The sequence below is a fragment of the Stenella coeruleoalba genome, assembly GCF_951394435.1.
Source record: "Stenella coeruleoalba genome assembly, chromosome: 17".
In the NCBI taxonomy this organism is placed as follows: Eukaryota; Metazoa; Chordata; class Mammalia; order Artiodactyla; family Delphinidae; genus Stenella; species Stenella coeruleoalba.
In genome coordinates this window covers 24,367,121-24,390,471 of record NC_137163.1, presented here as the reverse complement: position 1 = coordinate 24,390,471, position 23,351 = coordinate 24,367,121, and the positions used below count along the sequence as shown (strand labels likewise).

The following is a 23,351-nucleotide window of genomic DNA, read 5'->3' as shown; positions in this document are numbered from 1 at the left end:
TAGCTCACAGCAATGACAAAAAAGTCAATGATTTTATTCATTCCAGACACTTGAGTACCCCATACAATTTTATATCCAGGTATGGCCTACAATGCCCAGTATCTTTGCATCAATAATCTCACATTACATAGAATTTACATATCAGAAAAGGAAATCTAGGTTTCCCCTATGAAACCCACTGACATTTTAGACAAAGAGAAATACAAAACGATGCAGAACAAAGAAACACCATTATGTAAACATTGAGCCATGACTTGAAAAATGTCACCAGCCCTGTCAGAAAACAAAAAGAGTAAGAGGAAAACAGATTAAAAAAACATTTGCCCTTCTAAGCAGATCACACCAATTATATTTGAGCAATAATCACAATACTGTTATTTTTAGTCCATCACACAGCAATATCTGTAAACACGATTTGCTTGGATTTTCATTTGTCTTTGGCAGGACGTCATAAGAAATCACATTATACACAAGAGTTCTCAGGATTTAAAAATATGTATTCAACATCATTTTGTTAATTTCTGTTGTGTTAATGTTAATAATTAACAATTCTAACACAGGTAGGAAAAAACCTTTAAATAAACAAGGAGCAAGAATAATATCTCAGTATTATGTCTCCTGTCTCCTACTTATATCATTAAGAAAGAGCATTTTTAAAAACAGTAATTTGATTCAGATTCCATTTAGGATCCCATGAATACCTTTGACGCTGTAACCATTTCAACGTCCCCATTTCTGTAATACCTTTCATTCATTTGACTTCTTGAGAAAATTTATGGAATTCATTCAATTCTCTCAAATATTCTAACAGTAAAAGGGATTTCTGAATACTGTTACTTAATTTATTTTGCTATATTACACGAATATTCTGAACTTCCAAAAACTGATTTGATCCTGTAAATTGTAAATTTATTAACACACAACCAGGAATCACCACAGTTTTTCATGCACTTTACTTTCCTAGAACAGTTCTTACACAGAGCAGAAACTTAATAAATATGTTATTTGAATATGACTTAATGTTCATTGGCGTAATTAGTCTATATCTTAAATTATGATACAGGTAAAATAAGTTCATTTTGTTCATATAACAATTGATGTAACCCACCTACCTATGGCTCTCAACGATTCTCAGTCTTTGAGCTTCTACCTGTTTAAATGTCATAAAGCTGACTTGAGTATAACACAATAGTTCTATATAAGTTTATTTTTAACAAGGCAATTTAACACAAAAGCAAAACAAACAAAAATCTTAGCTACTCTTCCATGTAAAATCATTTGAAACCATCCAATTATCATTAAGGGTGACCAACTATAACTACTACACATGTATTGCATATGTTTTGCAATTACAGGTAGGAGCTCAAACACTGGATTCCCATTTATTTAAAAGTTTAATTGTATTTCTTAAATATTTCATGTGAAGAATACTGCTATTTTAAAATATATAAATAAGTTCAAAGTCACAAATTACTTAAACTTTCTGAATCTTAGCTGTTTCAACTGTAAAACAGCAACAGTTAGAATACCTGTAAGTTTTTAAGTTAGGTTCAAATAAAATTATATACACAGAAGGGAGCTGTAAACAGCAAATTGATAATCAAATGTTGAATATTACTTCACCTGGTGTACTGCAATTATTTAATAAATATTTAGCATCAGTGTTGGGCCTTTTTTTTTTTTTCTTCCAAAATACTTACTGGTATAGACAAGTTGAAAGCCTTCATCTGTCCCTTCAGAATCAGAATTAAATTCTAGCCAGAGATGGTTTGAAGTACTACTAAGGGTCAGTCCTCGCATAGATGCGCCAGTAAAAGCACCTAGTAGATGAGTTGTTTTATCTTTTCCATCATAAATCTGCAAAAATATATTTACAATTAAAATGTAAATTTGACAGTAATAACCAATTCAGAGCATGTATTTATATCTGTGAAGAAAATGAAATTACTACACTCTTCATAAATCAGGTCACTACCTGTTTCCCAAGAACAACTGCATATATTAATTCCTACAAATATCAGGGTAAGAAAGTTAGACTCCACATGGGTAATTTTAATATTCCAAGCTCAGCAGACACTAAGTAAAACTCAAAATCATGTTATAAAGTTTTTGTTCTTATAAAAACAATGCTTCTAATGGCAGTCAATTTGAAATTGAGAATACCTATAGAAAGTTTGGTTTCTAAGATTGGTTGGTTGGTTGGTTGTTTTTCTAAACTTGGTCAAGGGCACCAAACACCTGCTTTTCTAATAACATGATTAATATAAAATGTACTTGCTTCTTTTGCAACTTCTATTTACCCATGTCCTTTATTTCATATCTGACACTTTTAAGATGTTAAAATAGTACTAAATGCATTTAGAAGCTGATTTAACAAGGCAAAAGTATACAAAGCAAAACTGACATGTTCCCAAAGCTCCCTACCTCACTTCCATTCTTCGGAAGGTGTAGCTTCTCATTGCCCTCTAATTTGCTTTTGTTTTATCAAGGCATTATAGACATTTCTTCAGGTCAGTGGATAGAGATTCTTCCTTTTGAGAGCTGTGTAATATTTCCTTCAATGGCACTACCACAACTTGCCCTACCATTCCATATATTAATAAACTAAAGTTTTTTGCCACTAAAAGTAATGCTGAAATAAACACCCTTTAGATGTTATTTCACATTTCTTTTTTGGTACTTGTATTTCAGTAAGAAAGTTTTCAATATATTGAATCTGGGGGCTAAAATGTTCATGTATTGTCAGATTATTTTCCAAAAAGTGTACAGTAATTAAATTGAGGGTTTGCCAACAATGCATATTACTATTCTTTTTCCTTTAAGGCACATATTTTTAATGTGGTAGTTATTACCCCCAAGGGTGTGAAAATTGGTTCTTAGAGTTCATAAAATCTTGGATATTATGATCATTTGTGGTCCTACAAAGACCAACCCTGACAAATCTCATTCCACAGTACTTAGTTTCATGAAGTTGGAGCTTGGGGCTCTTTCTGTGAATGATAATGAATAGAAACGACTGAGAAATACTTATGAAAGTTACCTGTTTCTTGCCTGAAATTGCCTTACTTCTGACCTGTCATAAGAGTAAAAATTATGTCGCTAAACCCCTAATCCGGTGATCTTGTCATAGCACCAATGTTCCCCCAAAGTGGTATGCATTATATTCATGTCACCTAGGAGATGATATTTAGGTGGTACATGATTCAACTTTTATTATTATTATATTAATTTACATGATATATTTTTCTTGTGCTAAATTGTTGGATTTAACTTGATCATCTATTTAGAATGTTTTCTACAATTTGTAAATAAAAACTGATGTATAACTTTTTTTCTTTGTATCAAATTATCCTTACAGGTTTTAGTATTAAGTTTATGTTAATTTAACAAAGTGAACTGGAAATATTTTACTATATTTCAAAATCTGGATTATTCAAATAAAATAATGAGCCTTTGCTTTCTACATATTCAAGGAATTCTTCAATTCAAGGACATATTCTTGAGTTTTTGTTTATTTAATTATTCCTTGTCAATTTTATCATTTTATTTTCCACCTTGAATGCCTATTATTTACATATTCAGTCTCCAAAACTGTGTTGCAATTCCTTTACATTTTTTTCTTCTGAAATTTATCTATCTTTCTGCTGTATTATGGCTTATCTTCCACTGGATCTTCCACACTAACAATTAGATTTTCAGCAGTAACTAATCTCTTTTTAGGTCTTCTATTTAAATCTTAAATTTTTAAATCATTGGTCAAGTTCTAGAAAGTCAGTCTGTTTGTCTCTCTCTCCTCTTTCTTCCCTCCCCTATTCTCTGTTTTTGGTACTCAAATTGCATTATCTTAAGATATCTCACTTGTTTTAAGTATTTAACTTGGTCTTTCTTACTTCTGGTTCCTGAATTCCATTAACTATGTGTTTATTTATCTTTAGGTAGTTATAGTTTTATGTTTCCTTATTATTGATACAGGTTTTTGATGTTGTAAAGACAACAATGCTTTTATTTAACATGCTATACAAATGTAGTTTTTGTTCAGAGCCCCTAGTATCCTTTCTTAACAACCTTACTCTATAACTTTTCTGCACAGACTTTCTGAAGTCTCCAGTGTCCAGGCGTTTCCTGCTCTCTCCCTTTGTGCCTGAGGGAATCTATAGCTTCATATGCACCCTCCAGGCTCCACCAGTTTATTTACTTGTTATTTTATTACCACTGAGAGGGAGTGGAAGTAAGAAAGAGAGGAAGTGAGTTGTAAAGTCAATCCAACATGCTCACTGAATTCCGAACAGCAAACACCTTACTGGTCTCCCTCTTTGTTTTAAAAGGTCTTTCTGTCAATTTTTTAAAGAATGTGTTGACTGTTAAAATGAGTATTTGACTACTAGATAAAGGGCTGTATGGACTAATTTCTTAAAATTATATGGGAGTACCAGGAACCCCTTGTGGAATCTAATTTATCATACAAATTCATCTCTGTTTTAGTTATCAGCAAGAATTTGTCTTCAACAAAGCTGAAACAAATGTTGAGGTTTGTTAGCTCAGGAATTTTTTTTGTTTGATTACATAGGAGCCAACTTTTCATTTCTTAAGAATAGTAGCCATCAGCAATAATTCAGAGACAAGGAAACGTGTGTCAGAAAACGCAACTTTTGCTGAAGTGTGATCATTCAGCTACGAAATTTTGGAAGCATGTATAAAATTGTTAATTCAAAATGAAAAGCAAGTGTTAATTAGGAAGGCTTTGAAAAAAGAAGAGTTTTATAGCTATGATCAAGTCCGTGCTGTTTAACTTGTAAATAAAATCCTTCAAATGTATTCAAATATATATGGGCGCATAAAGGCAACAAGGAAGGACAAAGCAGTGTAGCCAAAGACAAATTACATTTGAAGTAGACATGAATGCAATCATACAAATAAGAAAATAAAACAAACAAAATGTGCCTTTCATTTAAAAATAAATTTACAGTACAGAGTGATTATACTGGGTCTGATCAGAATCACATAGAAATTTTGACATTATTCCTCATCACTTTTCTACTTAAAATCAGGATCTTTAAGTATGTTTTTATTTATTTGAGCCGATTTTCTTTTTTCTAAAATATATTATTATTTTTGAGATATTTCTTAATATCTATTTTTATTTTTCAGAAATTTAGAAAGCTAAAAAAGACTAAGCTAATTATAATAGTATACTTTTTAATTGGAAGGGAGAGGACTGGTGCTCACAATAGAAATATTCTTAGTTACTTAGAGCCTAATTCAGATAATGAAGACTTACTTTTATATCAAATGTAGATTTCAAGTTTTCTTAAGAATTAATATTGTGAAAGGCATTGAGGGCTTTTATAACATTAATGAAGCTCTTTGATAAGACTCTAATTTGTTATAAGGTTGCAATTAATTTGGTAGTCCTACACTAGAACAGACTAGAACTTAATACTGCCATGTTTCAATTATAAAACCTTTTGTAATGGATCAGGGCCTGAAATTAGTTATGGTGTACAGACCCTCCTATATATGGAAGGTCAAACCCTATTATGATGAACTGCTTATGGACACTTAAAACTGTTTTTGTTGTTAATGACATAATAAATGTATGATTAGAAAGTATATTCCCAGTCATTTCTCTAGTGAATTTAGCAAATAAGCTATTATCTGAACCCAAGAGCAAAAAGTACATAAAAAAGTAAAATAAAAAGAGAGAAATTAAACATGCATGTGAGTATAATCATACAAACCTTCAAATCATTCCTGCTCATGAATACTAGAATTTTCATTTTGGCCATTTGTTTTATAGGTTGATTTGGAATTTAAATAATTTTTTATAATAAGTTGAGTTAGAGTTCAAATTTTGAATGAAAAAGAATAAATAATTTTTACAATTGTTAAAAAGGACAATATTTTAAATCTTATTATGTTCTCTCCAAAGATGATATGTAACAGAGAAGAAAACATTTGTTTGTACTCAAATATTTGTCTTTAAAATAGCTATATAATGTGTACTCAATTAAGAGTTGGTATGTATCAGGGAGGGAGTTGGGAATGCAATGAGGGGTCAGGTTTTCAGGGGCCTTAGCTTTGTGGTCCCAGCTCTACCATCAAAGCTGATTGGAATGTCACACATCATTTCACTTCTGTGATCTCAGTAGGGGAGAAAAGGGTTTTATGAGGCCTATCATAGCACTCTATACAAATGGATATTTACAGAGTGCTTTTGAAGGGAGAAATAACAGAGGATTATCAGTGAACAACAAGCAGAGTTAGTAGATACACGTGGTAGACTTATGAGATCACTGGTGGGCTAGAAAATATTTAAAACCCAGCTCTCAAACAAACCAAACTGGTGAATGTACATACCCATATATATGTTTTTTAAGTAAATTTTATTGATATAAAGAGAGATTGACAGACTTTTTCTGAAAAGGTTTAGATAGTAAATATTTTAGGCTGTTAACATCTCTGTGGCAGCTACTCAATACTGCCTTTCTAGCACAGAAGCAGCCGTAGACAATGTGAATGAATAAACACAGCTTTCTCCTATTAAAACTGTATTTACAGAAAGAGGTGTCAGTCTGATTTGGCTCACAGACTGTCATTTGTGAATCACTGATTTAAGGGATGTGTAGCATCCTATTTATACACAGGAATAAAATATACAATACTTATTATTGAAAATTCCATAGAGCTAATTGATTCTTACAGAGTGCTTTCAGTGTTTTTTGCCAAACTTTTGTAGCTGCAACTTATAACTGCAACTTACAGACAAAAGTTGTTCTTAAATGAACATTGCTTGATTTTTTAAAAAAAATTTTTTTTATTTATTTATTTTTGACTGTATTGGGTCTTTGTTGCTGCATGCAGGCTTCCTCTAGTTGAGGCGAGCGGGGGCTACTCTTCTCTGAGGTGTGCAGGCTTCTCATTGCAGTGGCTTCTCTTGTTGCAAAGCATGGACTCTAGGCGCACAGGCTTCAGCAGTTGTGTCACACGGGCTCAGTATTTGCAGCTTGTGGGCTCTAGAGCACAGGCTTAGTACTTGTGGCGCACGGGCTTAGTTGCTCTGCGGCATGTGGGATTTTCCCGGACCGGGGCTCAAACCCATGTCCCCTGCGTTGGCAGGCAGATTCTTAACCACTGCACCACCAGGGAAGCCCCATTGCTTGATTTTTTTTTAACAAGTGAGATGAAAATGAAACATCAAAAACGATGTTATATCAGAATGTCACTGATTTGTAAATGATATGAGCAACTTCTTTGCGAAACTGAATAATAGTTTTCAAATACTAGAAAAGATATTTTCTCAATTTTTTGTGCTATTCATAATATAATGGCTACAGATACAACCCATTTCTACTTATGTACTGACAATGAGCAAAGCAATAAATCAAGTCAGAGTTTGTAGTATTTGCCAATTTCTGCAGTGTAAACACTTTACTATGGCTAATATCAAGCTATCAATGTGACATTGTTGAATACAGAGTTGGGAAGAGATGGACAAGCTGACATAGTATTTCCAACACACAGATACAGTATATATAAGTAACCTCAAAAGCACCGATAAGGGCTTCCCTGGTGGCGCAGTGGTTGAGAGTCCGCCTGCCGATGCAGGGGACGCGGGTTCGTGCCCAGGTCCGGGAAGATCCCACATGACGCGGAGCGGCTGGGCCCGTGAGCCATGGCCGCTGGGCCTGCGCGTCCGGAGCCTGTGCTCCGCAACGGGAGAGGCCACAACAGTGAGAGGCCCGCGTACCGCAAAAAAAAAAAAAAAAAAAAAAAGCACCGATAATAGTTAAAGTAGTAAAATAATTAGGAAATGAAAAGTTGCATTTATTACCTTTGTTTTTTAATTTAATTGTAATTCAATTGCAACAATTTAATTTTTAATAATGGCTATGTTTAACAACCAGCTCACAAAAGTACTGAAAATTTAACAATAGGCTCTCACACGTGGTACTGCCAAAGATTCACAAATAGGTTATGAAAGAGCTTAAAAATAATACGTCTTAGAAAACAACAATAGCAACACATTAATAACCCTCTCATCATATTTCTAGAAGAATGTTATTAAGTCCTTCAACTATCTAGTTTTTCATAAATATGATATACATCTCCTAACCCTTTCTTTTGGACTCTCAAAACCAATTTTGGGATATTTTACTGGCTCTTCTCCATAATAATCCATTTAGTCTACATTTTGCGTAAGAAATGTCTTTAAACTTCATAATGCTGACTGTGGTAAAAAGATTGTCTTGAATTATTTCCCTGCTACATTTCTTTATCTAAATACAGTGCTTAGTCTTTTTCTGAAAATAAAAACAAACACAGCGACAACAAAAACATAACTAGTATTTCTGATTGGTATTCAGCTTTTTTCCTATCCAGCTGACAAGGAGAGCTATTCATTATTGACAGTTTAGAGCCTACATATAATAAACACCATCTATAAATGTTAATTAAAGAATTAATTAAGTTACATATTTTGAGTGAGGGATTGGGAAGTTCAATATTATTGCCCGTTGAAAGTAAAAGAACCAAGGAAAGATACATTCATAATTCCCAAACCTGCTGGTCATCACATAATCTGGAGGGCTTTATAAAATTCCTTAATCCCAGGTGCAAACCAACTGAACCTACTTTCCCCAGATCTACTGAAACTTTGCTAGTGTGGTTATAAATAACTAAGGTGTTTATAAAAAGCAAGAGGAGGGAGAGAGAGAGTGGGTGAATGAGTAAACAAGCATCATCCTACAGGATGAGCTACTGGAAAGGAAAGTTGTTTTTGTGTGTGTATAGATATAGATAAATAACACACATTGTTTTTTATTGTTGTTGCTGTTTTGTTTTTATCAGAATCCAATACAGTGATGTAATATAGTAAGTGAAACCAGAAGAAAACAAACCTTCTTCCAAGCCTTATACATGTAAAGATTACAAGAGAATGTCATTCCAAAGAACATAGCCGATCCTACCACATAAAGAAAAACAGTGCTTTTAAATCTCTCAGTCAAGGGGCAGAGAGTTCCATAATGGGCTATTTTTTTTTCTTATTTCTTCTTATGTCTTAGTTGGAATGGAGAAAGAGAACTGACTCTAGCAGGTTTAATATTGGAAAGTGCTGGGGTTGAGAATGGGCTCTCATGGATTAGTTTGCAGTGAGGCAAATGACCTTCCATCCTGATAGGACTCTGGGCTTAACTGTCTTTGAGAAGTAATCATTTGTCCTTTGCGGAGTACATTGTCTGTTTGTGCATGCCTAACTGTGCCTGTGTCAGTAGGTATCTTTGACCTAATAGTCATCCATGGAATTAATGAGAAGAATAACGTACAAGCATTTTACATTTTACACTGGTGGAGAGATCATGAAGACAGACAGCGTTTAAAAGCCCATCCCCAACCATCTCTGTAGTATGGCTTACTGAAGTCCTTTTAATGTGGTAATTTAGAATAAATCCCAGGTTAGACTATCAGTACAAGGATAATTGAATTGGTGTGTTTCCAGGTTAATTTTAGTATATAATCTTTTCAACTTTGGAAAACATATATTTATTCTAGGAAAGACATAATTTTTAAAAAATTTCTGGGAATATAAATTTTCATCCTTTCACTCATGAAAGAAAAGTCACTATTTAATGAAATCCACTAAAGGGCCTTAAATTGAGTTTTTCTGCTTTCCTTTGTCTCTCACCATCACGTCCCCTCACACTGTCACTTATTACTGAGGTCCCATCCTTCCTCAAGGGAACACACATCACAAATGCATATGACTTTACTTCAAATAAGTAATACGTTAGAAAGCACTCTGAGAAACATATTAGGGCTATTTTTTAAAAAAAGCATCACTTGTTATCCCTAATGAATTTTCTAAAAAATAAACATCATTCAGTATGGAAAAGTAACGTAGAAATGTCAAGCATCACTGAGAGCAGAGAAATATTTTAGGAAGGATTGTGGTAGGCATGGGGAAGCATTTCCTGACTTTTAACTTACAAATACATGTTTATTATTGTTGCTATGTGATACAGTTTAGTAGCTACACTCATATTTCTGATCTATACCTTGATACAGTTTTTCCCCACAGTTAGCCAAATAAATAAATAAATAAATAAATAACCACTGCCTTAATTCTAAGTACAAGTATCCCATTAATCTCAATGTTGACTCCAATTTAGCAAATAAACCTATTTTAACAGGAAAATCCAAACAATGAACTGGAAGTTGAAGATATAATACAGTGAGTTTCTGTTGCCTATTGAGGAAAAGCACAAAAATTGGGAATGGCTCTAAATTAATACTAAAATTGTATATATCTAAGTGTACTGCAGGAAATCTTTCCCATGTCTATACAAATCTTACAAGCATAAAGAACTGTGTTAGAGAACCATCAATTATCATCAAATTAATATTCTTTTTAAAAGAAGAACATAACCAACAACCTTAAAATCACTGCTTAAATAAAAGTCCCCCACCCCAGTCAACCTGGGATATCATAAATTTTTTCAAGATTTGTGAAAACAGAAATATGTTGAATTTCTTACCTGGATTAATGAAATCTTGATAATGAGAAAAAAAATGTATGTGATCATTTTTTAAATATTTAAATGTGATTTTATAGAAGTGTTTACTTTTATTCCGATAATGAATATAAACTATATTTATCAAAACACTTACTTTGAAAAATATGGATCAGCAAGTATGAAAATATTCATTTGCCTAAAATCGGATCATTAAAAAAAATTTCTTTTGGCAGCGCTGTGCCACTTGCAGGATTTTAGTTCCCCACCCAGGAACTGAACCTGTGGCCACAGCAGTGAAAGCACTGAGTCCTGACCACTAGCCACCAGGGAACTCCCTTTAATCGTATCTTTAAATTTGATTATTTCAAATTTTTTAAATAAATTAACAAATTTTGTCCTAAATGTTTATTATCAACAAGGTATATTTTTTCTTAAATAATTTATAGATATTGTTAGATATATTCATAAATTATAAACTTTTTCATAGTCATAAATGCAAAGAGTTATCTATGTATCAACAGAAATAAGTTACTTAATAAACATCAAAATAAAAATAAATAAATGTCCATTTATGGATTATGTTTCATAGATAATATTTATTGAATATAAGATATTTGGCATGAAAGTGTTCTTATTTTGGTGTTATTGAAACATTAAAATTCATGTATCAAAAAACAAATGGTTCTAAAGAACCTAGGGGCAGGACAGGAATAAAGACACAGATGTAGAGAATGGACTTGAGGACATGGGAAGGGGGAAGGGTAAGCTGGGACGAAGTGAGAGAGTGGCATGAACTTATATATACTACCAAATGTAAAATAGCTAGCTAGTGGGAAGCAGCCACATAGCACAGGGAGATCAGCTCAGTGCTTTGTGACCACCTAGAGGGGTGGGATAGGGAGGGTGGGAGGGAGATGTAAGAGGGAGGAGATATGGGGATATATGTATATGTATAGCTGATTCACTTTGTTATAAAGCAGAAACTAACACACCATTATAAAGCAATTATACTCCAATAAAGATGTTAAAAAAAAAGAAAACAGCTACGTAGCAAATTGGGTTCAGAAACTAAATTACAAAGCACAGGAGAGACTACTGGAGTAGAGGAAGTGAATAGCTATTGGTAATATCTTAGGGCATTTTCACTAGACATTTTCTTTTTTCTTCCATTACAAAAAATTCTGTATTTTGCTTTTCAAAACAATATTATAAACGGGTTTATGTCATGAAAAATAATTCATGTATCATAAAATCAAAATTTACTTATTATAAATAAACATTAGAAAGAAAACATTCTATCTCAGTAAAAATACTGACAGGAAAATGGGAAATAATGTATAATTTAAATCCATGAATGGCAGAATCAACTTATGGTTGATTATATATACATATATATCATATACATGTATATATGTATTAATGTATACTTAATGACTAAAATGATCAAAATATAAATATTCTGAGTTCACCTACCTTAAGAACATCTCCTTGTGCTAAATGAAATGTTCTGGCTGAAATATTGATTCCCTTTCCTGCTTGAACCTGAATACTATAAATGCATTCATGGTTGTTTTCATAGTTGAGTGGATAATTCGGAGAGAGCAGAATTCCTTCATTACTTGTTGCAGATGCACCACATTCAGCTGCAGGTAAAACAGAATATTGAAGTACAGTTTAATAGAAAGCATTATCATTTCAAGTAATGTAATGTATGGAAGTGTAAATGTATTTTATTTTAGCTAGAGGCTAACATGAAAATAATGTACAGAAGGGCTTTACGTTGTAGATGAATCACTCCTTCTCATATAATAGATAGGAAGAAGGGACTACTGCCTCTGGACAGAACACTGTACATAAATAGAAATACACAATAGTTTCAGTATTTCCCCCCCAACCTTGGATGAAAGGATAGCATGGAAAAGGATGAGGGCAAAAGATTTTCAGGATGTATTTTAAGTTTGTAGATCTCTGATTAACTTATTATGTTTAAATTTATAATTTACTTATTTTAAAGTATAAAAAAAGGGAAGAGATCAATTTCATTTTAGAATGATTCTTTACCTTTAAATGCTTTACTGTTTAAATACTTAAACATTAACAAAAATCAGGTAAAAGAAAAAAACCTAATGAGGAAATGAAAATGATCAAGATGGAGCAGTCAGTATAATATCAATAATAATAATATTATTTTAACAAAGCATAAAATAATAATAAGAACTAATGATATGATGCTAACAATCAGTCACATGAAGTGTCACCCAATAAAGCTCCTTCAAGACCTTTTAAGGTAAAACAAAAACAAAAAATTCATAAACTGCCAATATTGATTTAAATTATTTCTATTTTAATAATACTTAAAGAGTTTTATAGCGTCAGCCTTACATTTAGGTCTTTAATTCATTTTGAGTTTATTTTTGTGTACGATGTTAGGGGGTGTTCTAATTTCATTTTTGTACATGTAGCTGTCCAGTTTTCCCAGAACCACTTACTGAAGGGACTGTCTTTTCTCCATTGAATATTCTTGCCTCCTTTGTCATAGATTAGGTGACCATAGGTGCGTGGGTTTATCTCTGGATTTTCTATCCTGTTCCATTGATCTATATTTCTATTTTTGTGCCAACACAATACTGTTTTGATTACTGTAGCTTTGTAGTATAGTCTGAAGTCAGGGAGCCTGATTCCTCCAGCTCCATTTTTCTTTCTCAAGATTGCTTTGGTTATTTGGGGTCTTTTGTGTTTACACACAAATTGTACATTTTTTTGTTCTAATTCTGTGAAAAATGCCATTGGTAATTTGATAGGGATTGCACTGAACCTGTAGATTGCTTTGGGTAGTACAGTCATTTTCACAATATTGATTCTTTCAATCCAAGAATATAGTATATCTCTCCATCTGTTTGTGTCATGTCTGGTTTTTTTCATCAGTATCTTATAGTTTTTGGAGTATAGGTCTTTTGTCTCCTTAGGTAGGTTTATTCCTAGGTATTTTACTCTTTTTGATGTGATGGTAAAAGGGATTGTTTCCTTCATTTCTCTTTCTGATCTTTCACTGTTAGTGTATAGGAATGCAAGAGATTTCTGTGTATAAATTATGTATGCTGCAACTTTACCAAATTCATTGATTAGCTCTAGTAACTTTCTGGTAGCATCTTTAGGATTTTCTATGTAAGTATCATGTCATCTACAAACAGTGACAGTTTTACTTCTAATTTTCCAATTTGGATTCCTTTCTTTTTTTTCTCTGACTGCCGTGGCTAGGACTTCCAAAACTATGTTGAATAAAAGTGACTAGAGTGGACATCCTTGTCTTGTTCTTGATCTTAGAGGAATCATTTACATTTTAAATCTGCCTCATTTCCTCCTCACTAGCTTATTAGAATCTAGGCATGCTTGTGGGGGCATGGAGACAAAAGTTCCCAGGTCATACAGATGATCCAGAATACACATATATGTTTATCAGTTAGATTATTTATTAGGGAATACAGACAGTTTTAAACTATGTTATAGAATCATGTAATTCTGAGAATATGTACTTGAATGCCAACTTGCAAAATACTGAAATACTGATTAGCAGCTCAGGCTTTAAAATTCAAAGATTAGTTTCAAAATTAAGCTCTATCTTCTATCTATATGGCTTTGGCAAGTTATTTATTCTCTCTAAGCCTCAATATTGTAATTATTATTATGGAAATAATAGTACCCTCTTCATAGGGATGTTTGTGTGTGTGTATTATTATATGTAGATAATACATGTAGAGCATTTAGCAGGAAACTGGCATACAACAAGAGCTTGATAACATTAAAGCTATTATTATGAATATTTTAAGTATAAGTACTAATGGTGGCATCATGTTGTATACAAAGAAAAATAGTTTAGGATATTTATACTGTCCCCAGTGTGACTATTCAGGTATAGAAAGACACTTAGGTGTGAAAAGCCAGAGGACTCTTTCTAATTTTGGAGAATTATTTATGATATTAAAATTATTTTAACTGAATATAACACCCCCCCAAATAAAGGCCAAATGATAATTTACTTCAAAATATACTAATAATTTATTGTAATGTTCTCAAAATTTGAATAGGTAGTAAGTGCCTTCTACTATAAACACTGGTTTTTAGTGTAAAATATAAAGGAAATTTTCCTTTCATATCAACAATAACCTGCTTTTGTTATATTTTAATTTTCAGTTGATTTTAATGGAAGAAATGTTCACATATTGGGGTATGGGGAAATCATTCTGGCTAATACATTATTTAACTTGAATTTTATGCTAATTAAAACAGCCTGTTTGTGGCTTATTGGACATACATTGTACATCTGCTTTAATCATTAAAAAAAAAAGTGTACACTGACCAGAAGTAATGCCCATGTTAAAAATAAAGATTAAATGCCTCCTTTCCTGGGATGCCAATGCTGGTACTCCTTTGGTAATAAGACTCCCTTCACAGATGCCAATGACATACTGACTTGCTGTACACATGCTGATCTGTTTTTTTTTGTTTTTTTAAACCTTAAAGGGATGTATCCCCAACTTGCTTGACTTTCTTTGTTCTGAAAAGATATAAAACTGTGCTGAAAACCATGCTTCTCTGGAGCAGTTCCTCAGAGTTATCTGAGAGGCTGTCTCCCGGACTATAATCCTGTTTGGCTCAAATAAAACTTTTCTATACCTCTTACAGATTGTTTATTGAATATTTCCAGTGACATTTGCATTATAAAATGACTATAAATGATTTTCTACTTGGTGAAATAAAATCAGGACTTAAACCAGAACGGAAGAATTAAGGAAGAAAATTTGGATTAAATTAGCACATTTCTCATTTAATCAGGACTCATCATAAATTATGGGGCCCAGTACAAAAGGAAAATGTACTACACTTGTTGAAAACATGTTAACAATTTCAAGAGATCAGTAGAGCATTAAACAAAGCATGGCCCTTCCCAGCATGAAGCTCCCCACTGTGGGACTGCATGGGTTTCACATCCATAAAGCCAACTCTGCATTTATTCTTCATAAAGGTACAAATCTACAAGGTAAAACTTATTTTCTCCAGTTTCATAGATGAAGACACCGAAGTGAGTTTTCTTCCTAAAATTGAACAAATGGTGTGTATCAGAGCTGGGATTTACCCTGGGATTTATTTATCAGTCATCGCCTATGGTGTTAAAAGGGTGAACATATAATTTCTCTTCCAGATCAAAGTACTCTTTTAGTATGAAAGGAGGCATTATTAATAATTATCCCACACAGCAGTTGTAAATTGAGACCATCCCAGATAAACTGGTAGTTGGTTCACTTTTTTCTTTACACTTTAACCAATGCACACAGTATTTAAGGACATTATATTAAAAATTAAGAGGATTATTTTGTGCAGGCTGGGGTATGTCCTGGAGGTCAGAATACATTCATCCCACATATAATTTATAAATCTGCATTCCATTATACATAATTATTAACGTTCAGAATGATAATCTCATATCAAGAAAAGATCTTGAAACATGAAATGATAAAAATTTGTTCAGAATGTTCTACCTACATATACAGGAAAATGAACAAGTTTATTTTTTGATGAGTTTCAATAAAATAAAATTTTCTACTAACAATAAGTTATGGAGGAACTTCTTTAGCCACAGTGCCAAACTCCAGAAGCTAGGTGATTAATAAACTTATTTTTACATGGAACCTCATCTTTGATTTTACCTTTTAATTTTAAAGTATACAAAACACTGGCTCCCCAGCACTCGATGTAGTACTAACATTTGCCCTGTATAAGCTTTCTTTCCACCCTTAGGCTACAGCAGTCTTGCTTGCCAACTGGAATTGAACAGGATCGAATGTTGAAATTAACAATTAACTTTCCACAGTTTGACCTTCTGCCCCAGTCTAGCAATGAACATACTTCTATGTCTGGCCTGTTGTGTAATAACCTAAGAATGATATTTTCCAAATGCAAATCTGATCCTGTACCTTCTGCCTAACAAATACTCACCATCAGCAAATCAAATCCACAGAATGCCAAACAAGGCCATTTATAATGTTACCGCTGCCTTTCTAGCTATTACCCACAATTCTTTCCCATGGACCTTGTAATTCACCTATCCTGAGCTACTGGCCCTTTGCCACAGTGTCACACTCTAAGCCTTTGTACATGATGTTTTCTCCACATGTAAGCACCACCTCTGGTCCCCAAGTGATGCAGTTTCAGGGTCCAAATAAGGGAAAAAATGACTTGATATTAAATAATACTGTTACGGTTCTTTCCAGCATTGGGTGGCTGTGATGGTGAAAGGAATAAGTGAAACAATGTCATGTGGAAGTATAAGAGATAATTCTCACAAATAGTCATGGCTGCAATGTTCATGAATGTCCAGGAAAAATATCCAAACTACAACATTTTCATTGTATATGACAACTACCACAGCAAGTTTTTACAAGGCACATTTTAAAGTGAGAATATATGAATATTGGCAAACTGTTACTGAATACTCTCAAGATATGTTAAAATTAACTGAGAAGAGGAACTAGCAGCACAACAGCTAACCTCAAGAGAGGAGAGGAATGGCTATTTGATTGTAGGAAGGTAAGGTTACTTAAAAAAAAAAGGGGGGGCTTCCCTGGTGGCACAGTGGTTGGGAGTCCGCCTGCCGATTCAGGGGACACGGGTTCGTGCCCCAGTCTGGGAAGATCCCACATGCCCCAGAGCGGCTGGGCCTGTGAGCCATGGCTGCTGAGCCTGCGCTTCCGGAGCCTGTGCTCCACAACGTGAGAGGCCACAACAGTGAGAGGCCCGTGTACCGCAAAAAAAAAAAAAAAAAAGACAAAACCCATCAACTACACAGGAAAGCGTAATTTGAGTAAAGGAAGTCCTAAAATCCAAGTGATAAAGCTGAGTTGAAAAATAGCCATCATCTCCTACCAGAGTGACATTTATGGACAGTATTCAGCTGTCACTGAACAAACACAAATCTGGGACTTATTGCATCAGGGCAATGCTAGGGTTTCGGTCAGATGCTGTGACAAATTGCACATGTAATGTAATATGTGTCTGTGAAACATCTGTCATAATAAATATAAGCTTAACAGAGTACCTTGACAGGTAATGTATACTAAGATGTTTAAAATGGCTAGAAGCAGATAATAATATGCTCTGATTTGGAAAAAACTGATTGATTCATTTGATAAATATTTATTAAATTCTTACTCTGTACTGCATGTGGGAGGCAGAGTGTTGGAGCTCCTCATGTAACTTACTTTCCAGTGGAACGACAGATGTTTACTACATAATCATTCAAATAAACATATAGTACGTGAAAACATGTAACTGGAAGCCCTGACTGTTTTGAGTAAAGTCAACACTTCCCTGAAGGACTGAAATGAGGATATTAAGGGTGATGGCAGAAGGCGGGTTGGGAGAAAGAATATCCCACACAGAAGGAACATGTCTGAAAACACTATGGGGGGGCCCATGACAGGTTCTGAGAACTAAAAGACCCAGTATGAGAAAAACTTTGTGTAACATCTAGTTAGAGGTAGGGTTTCTTTTGTTGTTTATCTGGTACAGTAGGGGAAAAAAAAATGTTCTTTTGAGGTGTGTATGAAAGGAAAATGTCACTAAGTTGGTTGCAGAAGATGAAGAATAGAGGAGAAGATTGAATGAGCTACATTCATAAAAAATTTTTTTGAGATTTTGAGTTAGAAAAGAATTGCTTCAGAGTTCAGGTTTGCAATGTTCTGTGGAAGTGAAGAAAGGACACTTTTCCCTACCTTAACATGAGCACAGCACCTTGTTTTTATTATTTGGTCTAGAATGAATACATGTTCTTGATAACTGATGTCACTAACTTATAAACCCTAAATTTGTTAATATGAATTTCCTACAAAATAATCAATGTTAAATAATCACTATTAATCATGTGATAATGTTTCTTCTCTCTGATTTTAACTGAGAGGTCATCTTTAAATGACCGGAATTAATAATATGAAAACATTACATAATTTAGCAGAGCGTTAGGGAAACATTTTTGGAGAATAGGCCCTCAGGGCTCTTTATAGGATATAAATATTTTCTGTGCAATCTCCAGTCTACATGCTGTTTATTATGATGCCTTAATTTTGTGAAAAACAAATCCTACTCATATAAAATATTTTTTTAATTTAAACCTACAGATTAAGAAATCTATTTGAGTTACCAAAATGAAACTCTTTGCTTAGTTGAAAATAATACTTTGATGAATGTGGCTTTGGTTGGATTGGAGTAAGAGAGATATGTGTACTGGACTCAGGTGATAAGAGTCATAGCTACAGTGAGGAATTCAGTAGACCAAGGATACCCACTGAATTTCATATTTTTCTTACTAAAAAACAGGACAGCCTATGCATCATTAATCTCCAACACTGGGATAAAAACAAAACACAAAACAACAACAACAACAACAGAACCTGGTAGCGTCTATTGCACACAGTCATATATTTTCAGATAAACAGGTAAAATGTTTTTCAGTAACTTGGCTGGGAAATTTGAAAAATGTCTATGACTAGTGACGTTTGCAATTATTTTTAAGATTTGCATTGCAGTTGAATCTCTTCTTTTATGCTGGAAGGCACCATGGGTTTTTAAAAATTGTTTTGTGAAAGTGATTAAAATAAACTTGACTTGTATTATTCAAAAAATCTTAGAAAGTTTCGAACCTAAACATATGGTATCCTAAGTCAAGTAAAGTATAGCATTAAGCAGAAATATATTTCCTATATGTTAAATTATTACCAGAGGAAAAATAATGGTTATATGTGATCGTGTTCACATAGGAAGGTGTGGGGACACTGAAACTGCCATAGTCAAATCAATCACTTTTTTCTGTCATATATGTGAACTTATTTTTTAGCTATTATCAGCTAATTGAGCGCACTTTGTTCCATATCTAATTTCTACTGTATTTCATCAAGTTAAGACACCATTGAAAGATGCATCATTATTTTATATGTTTACAAGAAAGCAAAAATGTGTGAATAATCTATGGTAGCCATTGATTGTGAGATACGTACTAATTTCAGAGATATTAAATTTTTTTGAAACAGGCATCTAAAACTGTAAAATATAGTAAAATATGTTAATAAGATTTAATATATTTAGGAACACTTCTAATATTCCTTTATGACTTGGCAGTATTAATAACACATTCGCTCTTTTGTTTCTTTGTTTTTGGCCATGCCATGCTGCATGCGGGACATTAGTTCCCCGACCAGGGATTGAACCCTTGCCCATTGCATTGGGAGTGTGAAGTCTGAGCCACTGGACCGCCAGGGAAGTCCCCACATTTGTTCTTTAGAAATGTTTTGTCAGATTTCTTTTTCTCAAATAGATACTCAGTGCTTGGATTCTTAGAAGGGGGTGAAAATTAGAGTGTAAAGAGTTATTAATTTCCTTATGCCACCACTGAAAATATGTGAACCATTAGTATTACTTGTATAAAGTCAGGTTTTTTTCCCTTGCCTTTGCTTTTCTTAGACAACAGTGATACTTAACTGGCTTTCTCTTTCTAGACTCTCTAAATACACTGCATGCATGTATCCAAGCACAGATTAGTGCTTGTTAAAGTTATTTACAGATCAAGAGTGCCTTAAAATTTTTTCACTGGAAGAATTTAATTTGGGATTTGTTATTTTTCACCTTAAAAATTCAATTTTATAGCATTTTCTATATTCATTTTTTTACCATGAAAAATCACAGTAATCATTATTGCCATGCAGAATTATTCTTTTACCAAGACATAAGCTCAAAACTTTTTTTAAAATCAAATACACTATTTTCAGTGAAAAAGTGTGGAGGAATTCCGATAACCTGACAGTGTCCTTCCATGGTTTCTTCCTTCCCTACACAGCTATTTAGGGTCTACTGTGCAAAGTTAATTTACTCACTAAAAATAATATTATTAACAAATAATACCTATAGACATACCAGATACTATGTTAGGCATTTAGGATAAGTTCCTTATCCTCATGTAATATGTAGTATAGAGGACAGACAGACAGGGAAACTGGTATGTGCACAAATGTGTAATCTGTAGTGTGATACAAGTTTGTGCAATGGCCTGGGATGGTAAAAATGAGGAAATTATACATTTTAAAGTATCAATGAGACAACAATGTCAGGGAAGACTTCATGGAATAGGTTATCCTTGATCTGAATCAAAGAAGTGATTACAATATATGAAAAAGAGATTCCAGGCCAAGGGAACTGCTAAAATGAAAGCACAAATGGGTAAATGAGATTGACATAGTTAGAAGAACCGGTAGCTCATATGCCGTTCTAAGAAATTCAGATTTTATCACATAGGCACTGGAGATCCACTGAAGAGTTTTAAGGAGAGAAAAATATGATCAGATTTGAGAAACCCATTAGGGCAGCTCTATGGGGAATGGATTATAGCCCTGGGTTCCTAAAGGGATGAAAACCTAGAGAATATTTATTGTAGTGTGTCAATTAGAAGATGGTGAACGTTTGAACTAAAACGATGGAGGAAGAGGAGATTGAAAGTAAAAGTTATAGAAGGAGGAGTGGCTTTGCGTACATTGATAAATTTATTTTTGTACGTGATGAATTTTGTATGTCTATGGGATATCAGGGGGAGAAGTCCACTAAGCAGCTAGACATATTTGTAGTCATGGGACTACATGAATTAAGAAGAAGAGCAAACTAAGTCCAGAATTCATGGAGCATCAGAATTTAAGTGGGAGGCAAAAGGGACATTCACAGAAGGTAGTATCATGGAAGAATAGGGAGGGGATAGTTTCAAGAAAAAAATTCTCAGTAGTATTAAATGTCAGAGAGAGTTAAATTAAGATGAATACTAAAAATTCACTGCTTTGGGTAGTTAAGAGGTTGGGAAGGAAAAGAGTAAGACAAGGACTTTAATGATATTGGCTGTAAAGGGAGGTAGAAAGATACAAGGATAGACAGCAGTGATTCAAATTTAAAGAAAGGTTTTCTGTTGTTGATGTTTGTGGAAGTTGTTCTGTTTTTTATTTTTGTTATTTTTGTTTTAGGTTATTTTTGAACTTAAGATTTGAACGTGTTTATGTTACAATAGTACAGATATAGACGCTAAACAGGGTTTTCAAAAGTCATCTTAGATTCTGAAGACTTAATAGTCTAGTATCCTAAACCTAGACTAATAAGGAAGTTACTTGGGAAAATCTGTGTGATTTTTAATGTGATAAGTGAAGACACACATTTGAATTCCACATGTACTATGATTACTACTATGAAACAACATACATATAAGAAAAAGTACTATAAGAATATAGCAACAAATTCTATTGTAGTTTTTAGATAAATGGCTCACTATTTTAAAATTTAGTGAAAAAATGGTATCAGGGATGATCAAAACATGTTTCCTATTCAGAAATTAAAATACAATATCTTTCATCTAAAATAGTCTTAGATTAAGCATAAGAGTAATAAAGTTCTCTCCTGGGACTGCGGAAGAATGGAAGCAAGAGATGGGAGCAGACAGCTTTTTTATGCATTTTCCTCTTTGTTTTTCTGCATTACTTTAGAGTGAGCACAGTCTTTCTAATATTTTTAAATGAAGGATAAGGAAGCAAATAAGGGACACATGGTTTCTTAAATATTAGAGTGATTTCTATGCTATTGAGTGCCCCCTACTACTAAACTATATGATCCAAATGTTATAGTAAGCAAAAAAATTTAAAGCATATAAAAGGGCACGTTTAAAGAGGGAAGTGTATAATATAATGAATGTCTAAGGAATATGTTAGCTAAGTTCAGGTATTGAAAAAAAAACACACAATTTTTCAGCTGAAGATAGTTATTTATTCCCACTTAAACTCTCCAAAACCAATAATATGTTTTTCCAAACTGTAACATGCAACTTTTCATTTAAATGACTTTTTTCAGGTAAGGTTTCAGGGGTGGTTACCACATTTCTCTTTGAATTCAAAAAGTCCTGAAGCTCTTAAGAACTGTTTCCAAGGCTCATCTCCACAAATAGAGTCATAACTAAGTTTGGCATTTATTATAAATAATTTCTGGCATGATGGTTGATCCTGCCCTAAGCTCTAAGCTACAGCCTTTGTGAGCAGAGGGATGTCCCTGTTTCTCACACTTAAAGAAACACTATGAAGGAGCCTCAACAAAATGTAAAGGAATGTTTTGGTCTCTCAGAATCTCTGTCCTTTGGGTAACATACATAATCCCAATTCTCTAATATTTCCCTAGTTCCTACCATCAAGTTTGAAATGGTAGTGCTAAATATGAGATTTTCCCAGCTGTTTGAAATCCAAGTTGTTGTTGATTTCACTTCTTCCCTTCTTAGTGGTGATAAAGAAAAATTGTATAACATGATCTAAATAACCAATAGGTAAGTGGCCAAAGGCCATTTTGACTAGTACCTCTCCAGTTCTGCAGAAATCCTGAAACAGATCCGTCCCCTATCCCTAAAAAACAAAACAAACAAAAACAAAATAAAACTCATAAGGAAAGTCCCTAGGTCTGACTGCCCCTTCATCAGCTGAGCATCAGCTTCTGATTCTCATCTCTTAGCTATACTCCAGAGGATGAAAGGAGTAGACTTCAGGCCTTCTCTTTGTTCAATGTATATTATGTCACAATTTCAATTCAGGAAAAAGCCTCATGCTTTCCTCCTCAAACTGTATTAAAATGCACCATGCTAAGTACTCAATAATTACATGCATATACTGTAAAGCAAACTGTAACTAATTTTTGAAAAATGTGGCATTTTAGGTGAGTTTTTAAGATGTGAGAGGATTTACTATGGATTGAAACATTTTTTTGCAAATTAAATATGTCAAGAGA

The 23,351-nt window shown here is 33.5% G+C and overlaps 1 protein-coding gene across 3 annotated transcripts in view; it reads right to left on the bottom strand.

Annotated features, from left to right (window-relative positions):
* CSMD3 (CUB and Sushi multiple domains 3) overlaps window positions 1–23,351 on the bottom strand; it is a gene marked incomplete at its 5' end in the record, with an annotated part of 1,071,061 nt that overhangs the window by 324,714 nt on the left and 722,996 nt on the right. For all 3 annotated transcript variants that reach the window (XM_079901374.1, XM_079901375.1, XM_079901376.1), the window contains 2 exons: window positions 1,701–1,857; window positions 11,985–12,154. In XM_079901374.1, coding sequence (XP_079757500.1) covers window positions 1,701–1,857; window positions 11,985–12,154 — 327 coding nt within the window. The remainder of the gene's footprint in view (window positions 1–1,700; window positions 1,858–11,984; window positions 12,155–23,351) is intronic.